The 17519-nt window shown below is 42.0% G+C and overlaps 1 protein-coding gene across 1 annotated transcript in view; it reads left to right on the forward strand.

Annotated features, from left to right (window-relative positions):
- Window positions 1-772: 772 nt before the first annotated feature.
- LOC122554733 (testicular spindle-associated protein SHCBP1L-like) overlaps window positions 773-17519 on the forward strand; it is a 74895-nt gene continuing 58148 nt past the window's right edge. Inside the window, exons 1-2 of the mRNA XM_043700111.1 lie at window positions 773-1848; window positions 16326-16475. Of these exons, the coding sequence (XP_043556046.1) occupies window positions 1561-1848; window positions 16326-16475 (438 nt within the window). The 5' untranslated portion in view covers window positions 773-1560. The remainder of the gene's footprint in view (window positions 1849-16325; window positions 16476-17519) is intronic.

A 17519-nucleotide genomic window follows, 5' to 3' on the forward strand; every position in this document is an offset into this window, starting at 1 on the left:
TCTATATAAAGACTAAAGTCACTCATGATTAATCTCCTGCATTTCCTATATGCCCTCAAGCTATTGTTCGGAGGTCGAGAGGCAACTCCCACCAATGTCTTCTTCCTCTTGTACTCTGTACCTCCATCATATGTATTCGATAACATCCAAACCAAGATAATTTCTTGCAATTGTATTTAGTCCATTTCGTACTAACAAAGATACCTCACTGTGGATTTTTTACTCTAATAAACTCTATAGTAATATAAGCTTCAGTAAATAAATGATTAGAAAATGCAATCCAAGTCTGCAGAACATTTACAATCAAAATATTCTTTCCATTGTGTCTGAGAAGAAACATGGCAAAAAGTTACAATGCAGAGTCTAATACTTGTTGGATTCAAACGACCTTAGATCGAATATAGTTAACTGAGTGGAGTAAAGGCGTCGGATGTTGGGTTGTTGATCATTGGTTGGCTCAACGTGGAGATGCCGGTGTTATGACTGGGGTGGACAAAATTAAAAATCACAGAACACCAGGTTATAGTCCAACAGGTGGATGTCGAAGTATAAGCTTTCGGAGCGCTACTCCTTCGTCAGGCAGCGCTCGGAAAACGTGGACGTCCAAATAAACCTAATGGACTATAACCTGGTGTGTGATTTTTAACATTGGTTGGCTCAGTATTGATAGGCAAGCAACAAAGACAGAGACCAAGATGAAGCATACATCTGAAATAAAAACACTCGACACTCTTGAAAGTCTCATAACCCCTATGTATTATAACATGAATAAGTAAGTAATACATAAATTGAATAATACTATTTAAAACTATCATCGCCTATTTCTCTTATAGTCGTCGTGAAGTCCAATGTTTCCTGCTACGTATACAGTACTCCTTTATCAAGGGTTTAAGTTGCAGCAGAATTACTTTGGTTCTGATGAGAAAGTCTGCTGACATAGCTTAAAACAGAAAGTTCCACTGCAGTCACTGCTCGTCAGCCATATCAATAAAATACCTACCACAATTCAACGGTTGTTCTAAAATTGAATGGTTGCAAGCCGATTAACCATCAGATGAACAGAACACAAAATATTCGCACATCCAAAGTTCCCCTCGAGACGTTATATGTTATATTGTCTTGCCGTGTGTTAGGGCAGCTGAATGAACATCTCCTCGTCAAAGGATGGCAGATAAACGTTCGACAACTGAACATCTGTGCGATGAGGAAAAAAAATCAAGGAATTGAAACGCAAAGCAAAAATGCAATGCAGCAAACAGCGAACATTCACCGCTCCAAACAAGACAAAAACCATCTTCTTTGCCCACTGCCGTTTCTGGCGGCGCACGCGCCAATTGAAAACCAGCGCCGACGTTCTGGTGCAAGGATATGATCGCGCGGTTGGCCGTTGGTGGTGAAACGCCTCATTGGTGTTTTGCCTGTTTCAGAAGATGATCTCGCGCTGTTGCACCTCTGTCCCCGCCCCCTTTCCCCACTGTTCCCCTCTGCACATGGTCTTCGCTTGAGATTGGATCCGCCGCGTGCTCGTGTGGGCGGTTGGAGCAACGGGTGAGCGCGGTAATGGCGTCGTGCTCTTCCGAGAAGGATATCACCTGCGAGGCCCAAGTAAGTCACTCAGCGGAGATTGAGCTGGATGATAAGAGCTCTGGAGAAAACAGCTCTGTTCGACCCCTGACTTCGTCCCCTCGGCCGGTGAGAGCTGCTCAGCGGGAGATGAAGCGCAAGCCGGCAGACTCAGAGGAATTGGAAGAAGCGAATGTTCTGCCGCCGGTCTACGTGTCAACTGTCAAATTCACGCCGGAGAGCAGGGTGAACCTGTACTGTGATCAGATTTTAGCTTCTTGCAAGGTACAAAGTGGAGGGAAAAATGATTCAGCAACTAGGCAGTTGATGATTAGCGTTAAGATATAGGGAAGGAGTGGGCTGCCAAAATGACCAAAGACGAGGAGCAAAAGCTGCGGCCAGAATATGATACTGTTGGGATGGCGGGATAAATATAACTTTTTTTAAATTCTAGGCTCCCATTTGTTGTGCACGCCAACCTGGAAACTTGCAAAACTTGGCGAGTTATTCTAAACACATGACAGCTTTAAAACGACTTAATAGTGCAATTTAGCCCAGCCTACTGAAGCATTATTGTAATGCATATGAATTACACCCAAATTCTGTCACCTGTAGAAATGATTATGACATATTTTGTCGAGGTTTTATTGTAAAGCAGTTATGACGAATTTGACGATGTATTGGCACCCCCATTGCTGCAGTAAAAAAAATGGGATGGAGGCATTTCACACATCATTCCCCTCCTTAATTCACACTTGTTCCCTCTTCCTGTAAAATTTCCAGTCGCCCTACATCTTCTACTGGGATGGCATTCTTGTTTACCACTTCGTCCCTGCATGTTTCAAATCACGCTGGTATTCTTTGCAACTCCAGTAGTTGTACAAGGATTTATCTTTGCTTTCTGTCTGCAATTATGGTCCAGATCTTCTAGTCAGCATTGGAGAGGATGCATTCCAGCACAGTCAATATATCAACAATACCTTTAGACGACATGTCCATGATACCATCACTGTAGCATAGTATATGATCTGAGGGTATAAAGGTCTCATTTGCCATCTCACTTGGGGATCATTTGAAGCATGAGATGCTATGAGAAGCTTGCTCTCAGTTGTAATCTAATAACTTGACTTTAGGACAGACAATGCTATCTCTATGAATGTAACATAACTACATAGCTAATTGTAATAAATGTTGGATTCTTCAATACCACACCTTCCGCACCTTGTTTCTTATGTCAGGTTGATTTCATAATTATTGCAACATCAGATAAAATACCCCACTAGAGGCAAAACCACGAGTGTCCAAAGCTAACTATGATTTAATCAATCCACATGCCTTTGCATATTCTGACACCAGATCCAGCACAGATTCAGGGGTGAACACAGATGGAGGCTAAATGTCAAGTGTAATTCCTATGCATCTGTGCCTGCTTTTCCTATGAATAGTTCATTATTACATTGTTTTGAATGGAGCTGTCAACCCTGACACTGCATTCTCCCCTCGTTGACAGTGCTGTCACAACCTATTGCCAACATTTTAAAATGCTCCAACCTTTCCTCACCCCCAATAACGTTTACCCACTTCCCTCAACTCTTAACAATGTTCAGTCCTCTCCTTCATCCTGAAAGTATTCACCCCTTCCTTGTCCCTGACAATATTCAGCCCATTAACCTCTCTTTACCTCATAAAAAAAACTGAAGCCACCATCCTGTATTTCCTGATTACACTGAAAGTTTGGAAGTTGAGTGGCATGGGCTGACCTACTCTTTGATGGGGTAGGAGGGTGAACGATGTTTGGGATATTGGACTACTATCATGTGCTAGTTGATTTACTTATGGATAAAACGAGCATATTTCTATGAAAGTAAATCCATTTAAAAATCAAGATAAATATAATGAAAACTGCCAAAGTCTGTATGGCTCTGGCCATCTGATTCCCTGTCATTAGAATTATGAATCCTGAACGAATACCACTGATGTCTATGTTCTTTTTCAGGATTCCAGTGTGCATTAGCAATGTAATTTGAATTGGAGGCCTCTCCCATATTGGAAAATCTGAGTCTACATTCTGTACAAAATTATCCTGAAATCACAAATTCCAATTCATATCAGCTTACCCTCCCGAACAGCAAGAGTAGCAGATGTGGATGAGATGAGAAACAGAGGGCAACATAATGAACAGGAAACTAAGAGAGGAATGTAAATTTCATGTTAGGTACAGGAATTGGACCACTATGGGACCAATATTCATGCCTAAGCCCATCTGCTAAGATTCAAACTGGGATTGAATTTCTACAGATGTTCTCCTGCTTCTCTGCTATAACTTGAGCGTATGAGTCATGAGACCATGCAACTATTGAGTAAATGTTATTTGTGTTGTGTTCTTGGTTTTTTACTGAATTACAGAGGATGAATCGGAGAACCCCACAGAAATTCAATCTGTTAAATTTGTCTTTAATCAAAACCATCTTCCAATCAAAAATAATCGAAATATTATCTTACTATAATTACATGGATTATTAATTGAAAATGAAATGCATTATGTGATAGTCATTATTCCTTTGAAAATTTAAAGTCACCGATTACATGAAACATGATAGCTGCCCACCCAATAAAATAAAATTACAGATGCTGGAAATGTGAGAAAAAGTATATTCATGTTAGAAATAAACAGATCAGTCAGGAGCTGCAAAGAGAAGAGGATTGAAATAATTCACCAGACTCTGTGAAGGTACCTGCCATCAGATTGGAAAATAGTTTATGTAATACTATTTCACATAACATTTGAGACAGAGGTAAGGAGAATCGTTTTCCTCAGAGGGTTGTGAGCCTTTGGAACTCTTGCTCAACAAGTGGTGAAAACATAGTACTTGGTTATTTTAAGGCGGAGGTAGATAGATTCTAGACAAGGCGATGAAAGGTTATTGGGAGTAGGTGATAATGTAGATTAATCAGATGAGCTGTGATCTTGAATGGTCCAGCAGGCTCAAAGGCACTATTGGCCTAATGCTGCTCCTATATTTACAACTCCTCCTTTATTCAAGAAAGGAGGGAGACATAAGGAAGAAAACTACAGGTCAATAAGCCTAAAATTTATCGTAGGGAAATGCTGGAATCAGTTATTTTAAAAGTTATTGGAGGGTCTTGAGAAAAATTTAGGGATAAATGGGGCTTGATTTCCAGTGCGCTATCCCAATGAATCATGACACTAACAATTTACATTGTAGTAAAAGGATCGAGAAATCATGATGCCACACTTGGATTAAAGACTAACTAGTGAAGAGAAGGCAAAGTTAGGAAACTGAGGTTTTTATACATTAATACTAAATGTATGATAAACATAAATTTACCAGACCCTGATCTTATAGTTACACTCAATAAGTGGTAATTTGTCTTTGTATCCATATGCTCTCAAGACTGTCTGATTTTTGAGTTTAGTATCTAATATTAAATTTTTTAATTAGTTGTCATATGTAATGTGATCTGCTGTGGTTTAGTGTAGTGTGGTCTAACTCCACCCACACTTATTTATGTCCAGTGATTTCCAGCTCCATGACATCATCACAATGTTTTTTTTCAGGTACTGGAGCCCTTGTTCAACATCCCTCCTCACACATTTCTTTCAAATAAACATTGATGAACAGTTACATATCTACTTAAATAAATAATGTAGATTGCTTACAACATTTACTCAACATTTTCTTCCTCGGCTCTCTTAGATTAGATTACTTACAGTGTGGAAACAGGCCCTTCGGCCCAACAAGTCCACACCGACCCGCTTAAGCGCAACCCACCCATTCCCCTACATTTACCCCTTTACCTAACACTATGGGCAATTTAGCATGGCCAATTCACCTGACCTGCACATCTTTGGATTAGATTAGATTAGATTAGATTACTTACAGTGTGGAAACAGGCCCTTCGGCCCAACAAGACCACACCGCCCCGCCGAAGCACAACCAACCCATACCCCTACATTTCCCCCTTACCTAACACTACGGGCAATTTAGCATGGCCAATTCACCTGACCTGCACATCTTTGTGACTGTGGGAGGAAACCAGAGCATCCGGAGGAAACCCACGCAGACACGGGGAGAACGTGCAAACTCCACACAGTCAGTCGCCTGAGGCGGGAATTGAATCCGGGTCTCTGACGCTGTGAGGCAGCAGTGCTAACCACTGTGCCACCGTGCCGCGCACATCTTTGTGACTGTGGGAGCAAACCGGAGCACCCGGAGGAAACCCACGCAGACACAGGGAGAATTTGCAAACTCCACACAGTCAGCCGCCTGAGGCGGGAATTGAACACGGGTCTCTGGCGCTGTGAGGCAGCAGTGCTAACCACTGTGCCGCCCACAATGGATGGTAGTGGCAAAGTGGAATTCCACAGGGGTCCATACTGGGACCACAGCTACTCATAGATTAATGTTCTGGGCGAAGGAACTGAGTTAAGTTTGCTGAATATACAAAGACAGGTAGAGGGACAGGTGGTATTGAGGAAGCAGGCATGCTGCAGAAGGACCTAGACAGGGTGGGAGAGGGGGCAAAGAGATGGCAGATGAAATGCAGTGTGGGAAAGTGTGAGATAATGTATTTTGAATTGAATTTATTGTCACGTGTACCGACGCACAGTGAAAAGCTTTGTCTTGCGAGCAATACAGGCAGATCACATAGTTAAGTAGCATAATTCGGAGATGCCGGTGTTGGACTGGGGTGTACAAAGTTAAAAATCACACAACACCAGGTTATAGTCCAACAGGTTTAATTGGAAGCACACTAGCTTTCGGAGCGACGCTCCTTCATCAGGTGATCAGGTTGATCACCTGATGAAGGAGCGTCGCTCCGAAAGCTAGTGTGCTTCCAATTAAACCTGTTGGACTATAACCTGGTGTTGTGTGATTTTTAACTTAAGTAGCATAGATAGTAAATAATAGGTAAACAGCAGCAAAAACAAAAACACAAGTACAGGTGAATGTTAAGAGTTTGTGAGTCCATTCAGTATTCTAACAATAGTAGGGTACAATTGTTTAGGCTTCTGTACCTTCTCCCTGATGATAGAGGTTGTAGAAAAATCATTGCCAAAGTGGGATGGATCTTTAAGAATGCTGGCGGCCTTTCCTTGACAGCGGGCCTGGTAGATGGATTCTATAGATGGAAAGTTGGTCTTTGTGATTGTCCAGGCTGATTTCACTACTCTCTGTAACCATCTCTGATCTTGAATAGTACAGTTGCCATACCAGGTAGTGATACATTCAGACAGAATGCTCTCGATGACACACCTATAAAAGTTGGCAAATGCCAAATTTCCTCAGCTGCCTGAGGAAGAAGAGACGTTATTGGGCCTTTTGTAACTAGTGCATCCACATAAAGAGTCCAAGAAAGCTTGTTGTGGATGACCACTCCCAGGACCTTGACGCTGTCCACTCATTCCACCTCTATGCTTTTAATGTGTAAGGGGGCATGAGTAACATCCCCTTGAAAGTTAATAATAAGTTCCTTGGTTTTGCTGGCATTGCGAGCTAGGATGTTCTCAGTGCACCATTTTTTCAGATCTTCTACCTCCCATCTGGAGTCTGTTTTGTCGCCATCTGAGATTCAACTGACTATGGTGGTGTCATCAGCGAGCTTGTAAATGACATTAGTCTGGTATTTGGTGATGCAGTTGTGAGTATACAGTGTGTACAATAGGGGGCTGAGTACGCATCCCTGGGGTGCTCCAGTGTTGAATGTTAGTGAAGATGAAATATTGTCCCCACTCTTCACTGATTGTGGCCTGTGGGTAAGGAAACTGAGGATCCAGTTGCAGAGAGTTGGGCTTAGTCCGAGATCACTAAGTTTAGTAATCAGTCTAGAGGGGATAATAGTGTTGAAGGCTGAACTGTAGTCAATGAGTGCTATTCTTACGTAGCTGTTCTTGGTGTCAAGATGTTTTAGGGAGGAGTGTAGGGCAAGTGATATGGCATCTGACGAGGATCTGTTGGAGTGGGTCAAGAGTAGTGGGAAAGCTGGAGTTGATTTTAGTAGGAAGACTAAAAGCACAGGCTATTTTCTAAATGGGGAAAAGCTTCTGAAATCTGAATCACAAAGGGTCTTGGGAACTCTGGTTCAGGATTCTGTTAGGATTAACATGCAGGTTCATTTGGCAGTTATGAAGGTAAATGCGATGTTGGTATTCATTTCAAGAGGGCTAGAATACAACAGCTGAAATGTACTGCTGAGGCTAATGTAAGGCTTTGACCACATTTAGAATGTTGTGAGCTGTTTTGGGCCCTGTACCGAAGGAAAGATGTGCTGGCATTGGAGGGGATCCAAAGGAAGTTTATATGACCCCGGGGATGAAAGGCTTGTCATATGAGAATTGGTTGAGGGCTCTCGGTCAGTATTCAGTGACTTGGAGAAGATGTTCCTCCAAGTAGGAGAGACTGGGACCAGAGAGCACAGCCTGAGATTTATAAGATAACCCTTTAGAACTGAAATGAGCAAGGATTTTTTCAGTCAGAGGGTAGTTAATCTGTGGAAATCATTTCTACAGAGGGCTGTGGAGGCCAAGTCATTTAGTACATTTAAAACAGACACAGATAGAGGATCAAGGGTTATGGGGAGAAGGCAGGAGAATGGGGTTGAGAAACATATCAGAAACACATTGGTTAGGCCATTTTTGGAATATTGTGTGCAATTCTGGTCTCCCTCCTATTGGAAGGATGTTGGTGAAACTTGAAGTAGTTCAGAAAAGATTTATAAAGATGTTGCCAGGGCTGGAGGATTTGAGCAATAGGGAGAGGCTGAATAGGCTGGGGCTGTTTTTCCTGCAGCGTCAGAGGCTGAGGGGTGACATTATAAAGGTTTATAAAATCATGAGCATGGATGGGGTAAATAGACAAGGGTGGGGGACTCCAGAGCTAGAGGGCATAGGTTTAGTGTGAGAGGGAAAGATTTAAAAGGGACCTAAGGGGCAACCTTTTCATGCAAAGGGTTGTGCGTGTATGGAATGAGCTGCCAGAGAAAGTGGTGGAGGCTGGTATAATTACAACATCTAAAAGGCATCTGGATGGGTACATGAATATGAAGGGTTTAGAGGGATATGGGCCAAGTGCTGGCAAATGGGACTAGATTATGTTAGAATATCTGGTCAGCATGGGTGAGTTGGACCGAACGGTCTGTTTCAATCTCTAAGGCTCTATATCAACATACCAAATGAAGAGCAGACTTGAGAGGCCAAATGGCGTTATTCTGTGCCATATTGTCTTATTTTGTGCTAGCCCACTCTGGAACTGGCATTCCTTGTGGGAAGCAATCTGTATTGCCTACCATATTATTGTCCATCAGAACCAAGTTACTTCGAATGTAGGGTTGAGCTTTTTGTCTGCATCCCATCATCATCAAGTCATTGGAATGTACCGCCTGGAAACAAACCCTCCAACTCTGACAACATCCTTGTAAATCTTTTCTGAACCTTTTCAAGTTTCACAATCAATTCTGAGGAGAGTGGGCTGGAGCAGCAAATGAATAAAGCAGTAGGAAAATCTGGACTTGTCTCAGATTTTCCATTGGACTCAGGATATCCAAGACAAATTTATGACATGTTGAAAGCTCAGTATCTTTCTGATTACTTTAAACACCTCACTCTCAAACAATGGACCATTGTCAGAAACAACAACACCTGGATACCATGAACGAAAAGTATCTCCGTCAGGGCTCTCTCAACCATTTAAGCAATTATTGATATCAGTTTTTTAATCTCAAACCATCTTGAGTAGTAATTGACCACAGTGATGAAGAAATTACCTTCACAAACGAATAGGTCTGTGCTGAAACAGATCCACGGTCAGTCAGGATATTCTGCAAGTATTAAAGATTTCCATTATTCATTACTGTATATAATGCATGTATTACAATTGTTGATGAGATCTTCTGTTTTGTAATTCCTGGCTACTAAACAGCTTCATAAGCTCTTATTCTGCAATTAATTATGCCTAAGTAAATCCTCTGAAGAAAATTAAAAGTTACACAACACCAGGTTATAGTACAACAGGTTTATTTGGAAGTATTAACTTTCTGAGCACTGCTCCTTTGTTAGGTAGCTAGTGGGGCAGGATCATATGACACAGAATCTATAGCACATATTTTTAAGGTGAAAGTAGAAATCTTCTAAAAAGACTTGAGGGCAGTTTCTTTTAACAAGGAGAGTGATTCGTGTGTAGAATGACCTGCGAGAGGATGTAGTGAATGTGGGTACAGTTACAACATTTAAAAGACATTTAGGTAAGTAATGAATAAGAAATGTTTAGACGGATATGAGCACGTGCAGGCGGGGAGACTAGTTTAGTTTGGGATGATGGTCATCATGGACAGGTTGGACTGAAGGGTCTGTTTCTGTGCTGTATGACTATGACTGTACAGAAAAGTGCTATGTATTCAAAGTAGACTTGGTGATGTGGTCTGCAAACCAAGCTCCAAGCCATTCTTGAATGCAATACCTGTACACATTAGTGCACTCGTGTTCCTTCTTTTGTACTTTCCTAATGACGTCAAGTTTGTTTCAAGAGGCTGACCAAGATAATATGGTTGTTTGAGTGTAAGAGTGTAAAAACATCTTCAGAAGTGAGTATTTCAACCATTGTTTTGGAAAGAACATCTTGTAACAATTGACACCTGCCTTGGACATACTGAGTTTCATATAAGAATTTTATAAGTCTGGGCTGAAAGGCATTGTACATGAGATATTTTTGCTTACTCTTTTTCATCCAGCAAGCAACCAAAGATTTATAATTAGTCTTATTCATGGCTTTGATACACAGAACGTAATAAGAATTTTTTTCATAAGCCCATGTAACCACTAAAAGCGTCTTTCTCAATAAGGATGTACCAAATTTCCATACCTCTTAAAGCATAATGTATGGGCTTTTTCTGTCTTGCCTGCTGTTCCTGAAAAAGAACTATCCCAATACCTGTGGCTGAAGCATCAACAGCAATACACATGGGATAGAATAGATTGCAATTGATTAAGATATCAATGGAGATCAGCATGTCCTTGATTTTAGAACATAAGAATATAAGAAATGGGAGCAGAAGTTGGCCATCTGGCCTGTCAAGTCTGCTCTGCCATTCAGTAAGGTCATGGCTGATCTTTTCAAGGACTCAGCTCCACTTACCCACCTGCCCACTATAACCCTTAATCCCTTTACTGTTAAAAATCTATCTCTCTTTGCCTTAAAGTCATTCAATGAGGTAGCCTCAACTGCTTCACTGGGCAGGAAAGTCCACAGATTCACAACCCTTCCAGTGAAGAAGTTCTCCTCAACTCAGTCCTAAATCTGCTCCCTCTTATTTTGAAGCAATGCCCCCTTGTTGGAGTTTCACTCGCCAGGAGAAACAACCTCTCTGCTTGTATCTTGTCTATTCCTTTCATAATTTTATATATTTCTGTAAAATCCCTCCTCATTCTTCTAAATTCAAATGAGTGTAGTCCCAGTCTATTCTATCTGTCCTATAAGCCAACTCTCTCAAATCCGGACTCAACTTAATGAAGCTCCTCTGCAACGCCTCCAGTGACAGTACATCCTTTCTCAAGTAAGGAGACCAAAACTGTACAGTTTTCTGAAAGGCTATCTGTTGCTGTGCAACTGAATAACATTTGTAATGTTTTCAAGAGATTTTTACAAGCATTCCATAGCAAATATGATATGGTAAAAATTCAGTAAATTGATACTTGATACCCAGAAACCATCGTATATTGTTCACTGACTTAGGAGTTGGGAACTCCCTCACCAACTTGGTCTTCTGGGGATCACCTTCTGAGCTGTCGATTCGTACAAGCAATATGGCTAGGGAACAATCGGAATACTTAGAAAATTCCCATTCATCATTCACCATAAGGCCTGCTGCTTATAAATATCTAGGACATCATATTCTCCTATTATGAAGCTGGGTAGTTTCAGCATGTAGTCCAGTACACAATTTCAGATACTGTTGCTGAAAGACATTTTCCATAGTGTGCTAGTTCATGTATCCTTGGCAGGAGGTTGAGAGCAAAACATGCTTTCGTGCTTATTAGGGAAGATTCCCAGTTATTGATAATGCATGTTTTCTCCACATAATATGTGATCTTTGACTGTCTGTTTGACACTCAATATCACTTTAATTGTACAACATCTCTGCAAACGTCTTTAATTCAGGTGGTAAAATGTTAATCTCTGATGATCAAGTGGGATTCATTAGAAACTTTCTTGAAGTAGTTTCGCTCAATAAGATTCAATAATTTTTTTTGACCGCAGAACAGATGTCTACTGTGGTGTCATTCGTAATCATTATCACATCAAATTTGACAATACATGATCAGACTTGTTTCCATTGCTTTTAACCAAATTTTAGTATTTTAATCTGTAAAATTAATGAAACATTTTAGCTGTCCAAGTAAAACTTTGAATTTGTAATTCAATCTGAAGTTTACATCTAAAAACAGCACTTAGAGCAACAGAAACTTTAACAGCTTTCAGTATTCGTACTACAATATCATCTTTTTTGTTCCTTCCCTGAAGGTGTTGAAGCTGCTTACATGTTGAGTAGTCATTCACTTTTCATGGGTACTCAGCTCAGATTTCTTCCCTTAGCTGCTATTGGGTCTTTCTTGCTCTCACTGTTTCCTTAAAACTTCATTTTCCCTATTATTGATTGTGAAGGGCTTTTTGAGACTTAGTGTTTGGGGCTTACTCTGGAGGAGCTTTCTGCTCTGAGATTACCTTGACAGCAGCTGTTAAGGTCTGTGGCTTTTCTGGCTGCTGGCAGCTCTTAAAAGCTGTACCAATGGTTACATTTATAAAGATATTTTAAGAAATTTTTTTCTTCTCCACCCAATCTTAGGTCTGTTTCTTGATCTTCACTGCTGCTAAGATTTGCGACGTAGCAAATCCCACTAATGCTACCATCTTTTATTGTCTGGTTTGATGCTACGTTGTGAGTTTGGGTTCAAAGAGAAGGCAAAGTCAAAAACTGTCCAGGTTTACAGTTCAAAGTAACACTATTTATTATACATTAATACTCAATTATGCTATACATGGTGGTCATAGATATCAGGCTCCAAACTTGTTGTTACAGTAAAAACTAAACCACCCTTTGTAGAATAGAATTCCTACAGTGTGGAAGCAGACCAGTTAGCCCATCAAGTCCATATCAACCTACTGAAGAGCATCCCACATACATCCAAACCACTACTCCAGCCCTCTCACTCTGCATTTGCCATAGATAACCTACCTAGCCTGCACATCCCTGGACAGTATGGGCAATTTAGCATTGCCAATTCACCTAACCTGCACATCTTTGGACTGTGGGAGGAAACCGGACCACCAGGTGGGGAACCATGCAGACACGGGAAGAATATGCAAACTCCAAACAGTCGCCTAAGAGTAAAATCAAACTTGGGTCCCTGGCATTGTGAGGCAGCAGTGCTAACCACTGTGCTGCCTCTAATTGTATCTATGGCCATATTCTCTCAGGACACTCCGGGGTTGTAGATTGTGTATTGTAGTTTGTTTTAGTTTAGTGTAATGTCGTCTTGCTCTAATTTATGTTCAGTGTTCAGCTCCATAATATCATCACAAAGTTGCTCCAAGGTCATGGAGTCATAGAGATGTACAGCACGGAAACAAACCCTTTGGTTTAATTTGTCCATGCTGACCAGATGTGCTAACCAAATCTAGTTCCATTTGCCAGCACTTGGCCCATATCCCTCTAAACCCTTGTGATTTATATACTCATCCAGATGCCTTTTAAATGCTGTAACTGTACCAGCCTCCTACCACATCCTCTGGCAGCTCATTCCATACACACATCACCCTCTGTGTGAAAAAGTTACCCCTTAGGTCCCTTTTATTTCTTTCCCATCTCACTTTAAACCTTTGCCCTCTAGTTCTGGACATCCCAACCCAGGGGAAAGACCTTGTCTATTTATCCTATCCATGTCTCTCATGATTTTATAAACCTCTATAAGATCACTCCTCAGCCTCCGACACGACAGGGAAAATAACCCCAGCCTACTCAGCCTCTCCTTTTAGCTCAACTCCTCCAACCCTGGCAAATCTTTGTAAATCTTTTCTGAACCCTTGCAAGTTTCACAACATCCTTCTGATAGGAAGGAGACCAGAATTGCACGCAATATTCAAAAAGTGGCCTAACTAATGTTGTGTATAGCCACAACTTGACATCCCAACTCCTATACTCAATGCTCTGACCAATAAAAGAAAGTACATTAAACACCTTCACTAATCTACCTACCTGAGACTCTACTTTCAAGGAACTATGAATCTGCACTCCAAGATCTCTTTGTTCAGTAACACTCCCCAGGACCTAAAAAAAAGGGCGGTACAGTGGCTCACCGAACCAGGGTCCCAGGTTCGATTCCAGCCTCGGGTGACTGTCTGTGTGGAGTTTGCATATTCTCCCCGTGTCTGTGTGGGTTTCCTCCAGGTGCTTTGGTTTCCTCCCACAGTCCAAAGCTGTGCAGGTCAGGTGAATTAGCCATGCTAAATTGACCATAATGTTAGGTTCATTAGTCAGAGGGAAATGTGTGTGTGCAGGTTACTCTTCGGAGGGTCGGTGTGGACTGGTTGGGCCAAAGGGCCTATTTCCACACTGTAGGGAATCTAATCAAAATTAACAAAAAGGGTGGCTCAGTGGTTGGCACTGTTGTCTCACAGTGCCAGCGATCTGGGTTCAATTCCTGCCTCTGGCGACTATCTGTGTGGAGTTTGCACATTCTCCCTGTGTCTGCATGAGTTTCCTTCAGGTGTTCCGGTTTCCTCCCTCAATCCAAAGATGTGCAGGTCAGGTGACTTGACCATGCTAAATTGCCCATAGTGTAAGGTGCATTAATTAGGGGTAAATAAAGGGTAGGGGAATGGGTCTGGGTGGGTTATTGTTCGGAGGGTCGGTTGGACTTCGAGTTATAGAGGTGTACAGCATGGAAACAGACCCTTTGGTCCAACTTGTCCATGACGACCAAATATCCCACCCAATCTAGTCCCGCCTGCCAGCACCCGGCCCATATCCGTCCAAACCCTTCCTACTCATATACCCATCCAAATGTCTTTTAAATGTTGCAATTGTACCTCCACCACTTCCTTTGGAAGCTCATTCCATACCCGTACCACCCTCTGCGTGAAAACGTTGCCCCTTAGGTCTCTTTTACATCTTTCCCCTCTCACCCTAAACCTATGCCCTCTAGTTCTGGACTCCACCATCCCAGGGAAAAGACTTTGTCTATTTATCCTATCCATGTCCCTCATGATTTTGTAAATCTCTATATGGCCAGCATCCAACACTCCAGGGAAAACAGCCCCAGCCTGTTCAGCCTCTCCCTATAGCTCAAATCCTCCAACCCTGGCAACATCCTTGTAAATCGTTTCTGAACCCTTTAAAATTTCACAACATCTTTCCGATAGGAAGGAGACCAGAATTGCACGCGATATTCCAAAATGGCCTAATCAATGTCCTGTACAGCCGCAACATGACCTCCCAACTCCTGTACTCAGTACTCTGACCAATGAAAGAAAGCATACCAAACACCTTCCTCACTATCCTATCTTCCTGCGACTCCACTTTCAAGGAGCTATGAACCTGCACTCCAAGGTCTCTTTGTTCAGTAGCACTCCCTAGGACCTTACCATTAAGTGTATACGTCATGCTAAGATTTGCTTTCCCAAAATGCAGCACCTCACATTTATCTGAATTAAACTCCATCTGCCACTCCTCAGCCCATTGACCCATCTATTCAAGATCCTGTTGTAATCTGAGGTAACCTTCTTCTCTGTCCTCTAAACCTCCAATTTTGGTGTCATCTGCAAACTTACTAACTGTACCTGTTATGCTCGCATCCAAATCATTTATGTAAATGACAAATCCAGAACCGATCCTTGTGGCACTCCACTGGTCACAGGCCTCCAGTCTGAAAAACAACCCTTCACCACCACCCTCTGTCTTCGACCTTTGAGTCAGTTTGGTATCCAAATGGCTAGTTCTCCCTGTATTCCTTGAGATCTAACCTTGCTAACCAGTCTTCCATGGGGAACCTCGTTGAATGCCTTACTGAAGTCCATATAGATCACATCTACCGCTCTGCCCTCATCAATCCTCTCTGTTACTTCTTCAAAAAACTCAATCAAGTTTGTGAGACATGATTTCCCACACACAAAGCGTTGTTGACTATCCCTAATCAGTCCTTGCCTTTCCAAATACATGTCCCTCAGAATTCCGTCCAACAACATACCCACCACCAACGTCAGGCTCACCGGTCTATAGTTCCCTGGCTTGTCCTTACCACCCTTCTTAAACAGTGGCACCACCTTAGCCAACCTCCAGTCTTCCGGCACCTCACCAGTGAGTATCGATGATACAAATATCTCAGCAAGAGGCCCAGGACCCGGCCCATATCCCTCCAAACCCTTCCTATTCATATACCCTTCTCTAGTTTCCCATAGGGAACCTTGTCGAGTGCCTTACTGAAGTCCATGTAGATCACATCTACCAGTCCTGAAATCCTTGCACACAGTGTGGCACAAAAGAACTGAAAAATGCTAATATTTTAGGCTATCGAGAGCCATTGGATAAGAAAACTAGAAAGATAACATTTTGCTTTAAAGATTGTTTGCTTTGACATTTCTGTTCAATTGCAGGACTTACTTGTTAAATGGATTGAATTTATTACTTGCCTGCATGATCATTTGCGTGGAAATAAACCTAAAATATTCAATTGTTTTATTCTTACAAAGGCAGAAGAAGCAGATGAAGCAATGAGCAAGTATCTCACTGAAAAGCTTCGTGCAAGAACTACATGGTTAGGCGTATGGAAAACAAATCCAGAGCTCTTCTTTGTAAAGTATGATGAAGGCTCTATACCCTATGTTGGTGTCTTGGTTGAGGTAGGTTACATTATGCAAACTGACAATTTTTGTTTGCTACAAATTATAATGAAGTCTAAAGTTATTTTTGTAAACATTTTGCAATATTTTAATGGATTTGCCTAAGAGTAAATGAGGATATATTATAGAACATAGAAGAATACAGCGCAGTACAGGCCCTTTGGCCCTCGATGTTGCGCCGATCCAAGCCCACCTAACCTATACTAACCCACTATCCTCCATATACCTATCCAATGCCCGCTTAAATGCCCATAAAGAGGGAGAGTCCACCACTGCTACTGGCAGGGCATTCCATGAACTTACGACTCGCTGAGTGAAGAACCTACCCCAACTTCAGTCCTATATCTACCCCCCCTTAATTTAAAGCTATGCCCCCTCGTAATAGCTGACTCCATACGTGGAAAAAGGTTCTCATGGTCAACCCTATCTAAACCCCTAATCATCTTGTACACCTCAATCAAGTCACCCCAAACCTTCTTTTCTCTAATGAAAACAGCCCCAAGTGTCTCAGTCTTTCCTCATACGATCTTCCTTCCATACCAGGCAACATCCTGGTAAACCTCCTCTGCACCCGTTCCAGTGCCTCCACATCCTTCCTATAGTATGGCAACCAAAACTGCACACAATATTCCAGATGCGGCCGCACCAGAGTCTTATACAACTGCATCATGACCTCAGGACTCCGGAACTCAATTCCTCTACCAATAAAAGCCAGTACGCCATATGCCTTCCTCACCGCACTATTTACCTGGGTGGCAACTTTCAGAGATCTGTGTACATGGACACCAAGATCCCTCTGCTCATCCACACTACCAAGTATCCAACCATTAGCCCAGTACCCCATCTTTATGTTATTCTTCCCAAAGTGAATCACCTCACACTTAGCTACATTGAATTCCATTTGCCACCTTTCTGCCCAGCTCTGCAGCTCCTCTATATCCTGCTGTAACCTGCCACAGCCCTCCTCACTGTCCACAACTCCACCTATCTTCGTATCATCTGCAAATTTACTGACCCACCCTTCAACTCCCTCATCTAAGTCAT

This window comes from Chiloscyllium plagiosum, chromosome 11 (genome assembly GCF_004010195.1).
Source record: "Chiloscyllium plagiosum isolate BGI_BamShark_2017 chromosome 11, ASM401019v2, whole genome shotgun sequence".
Lineage (NCBI taxonomy): Eukaryota > Metazoa > Chordata > Chondrichthyes > Orectolobiformes > Hemiscylliidae > Chiloscyllium > Chiloscyllium plagiosum.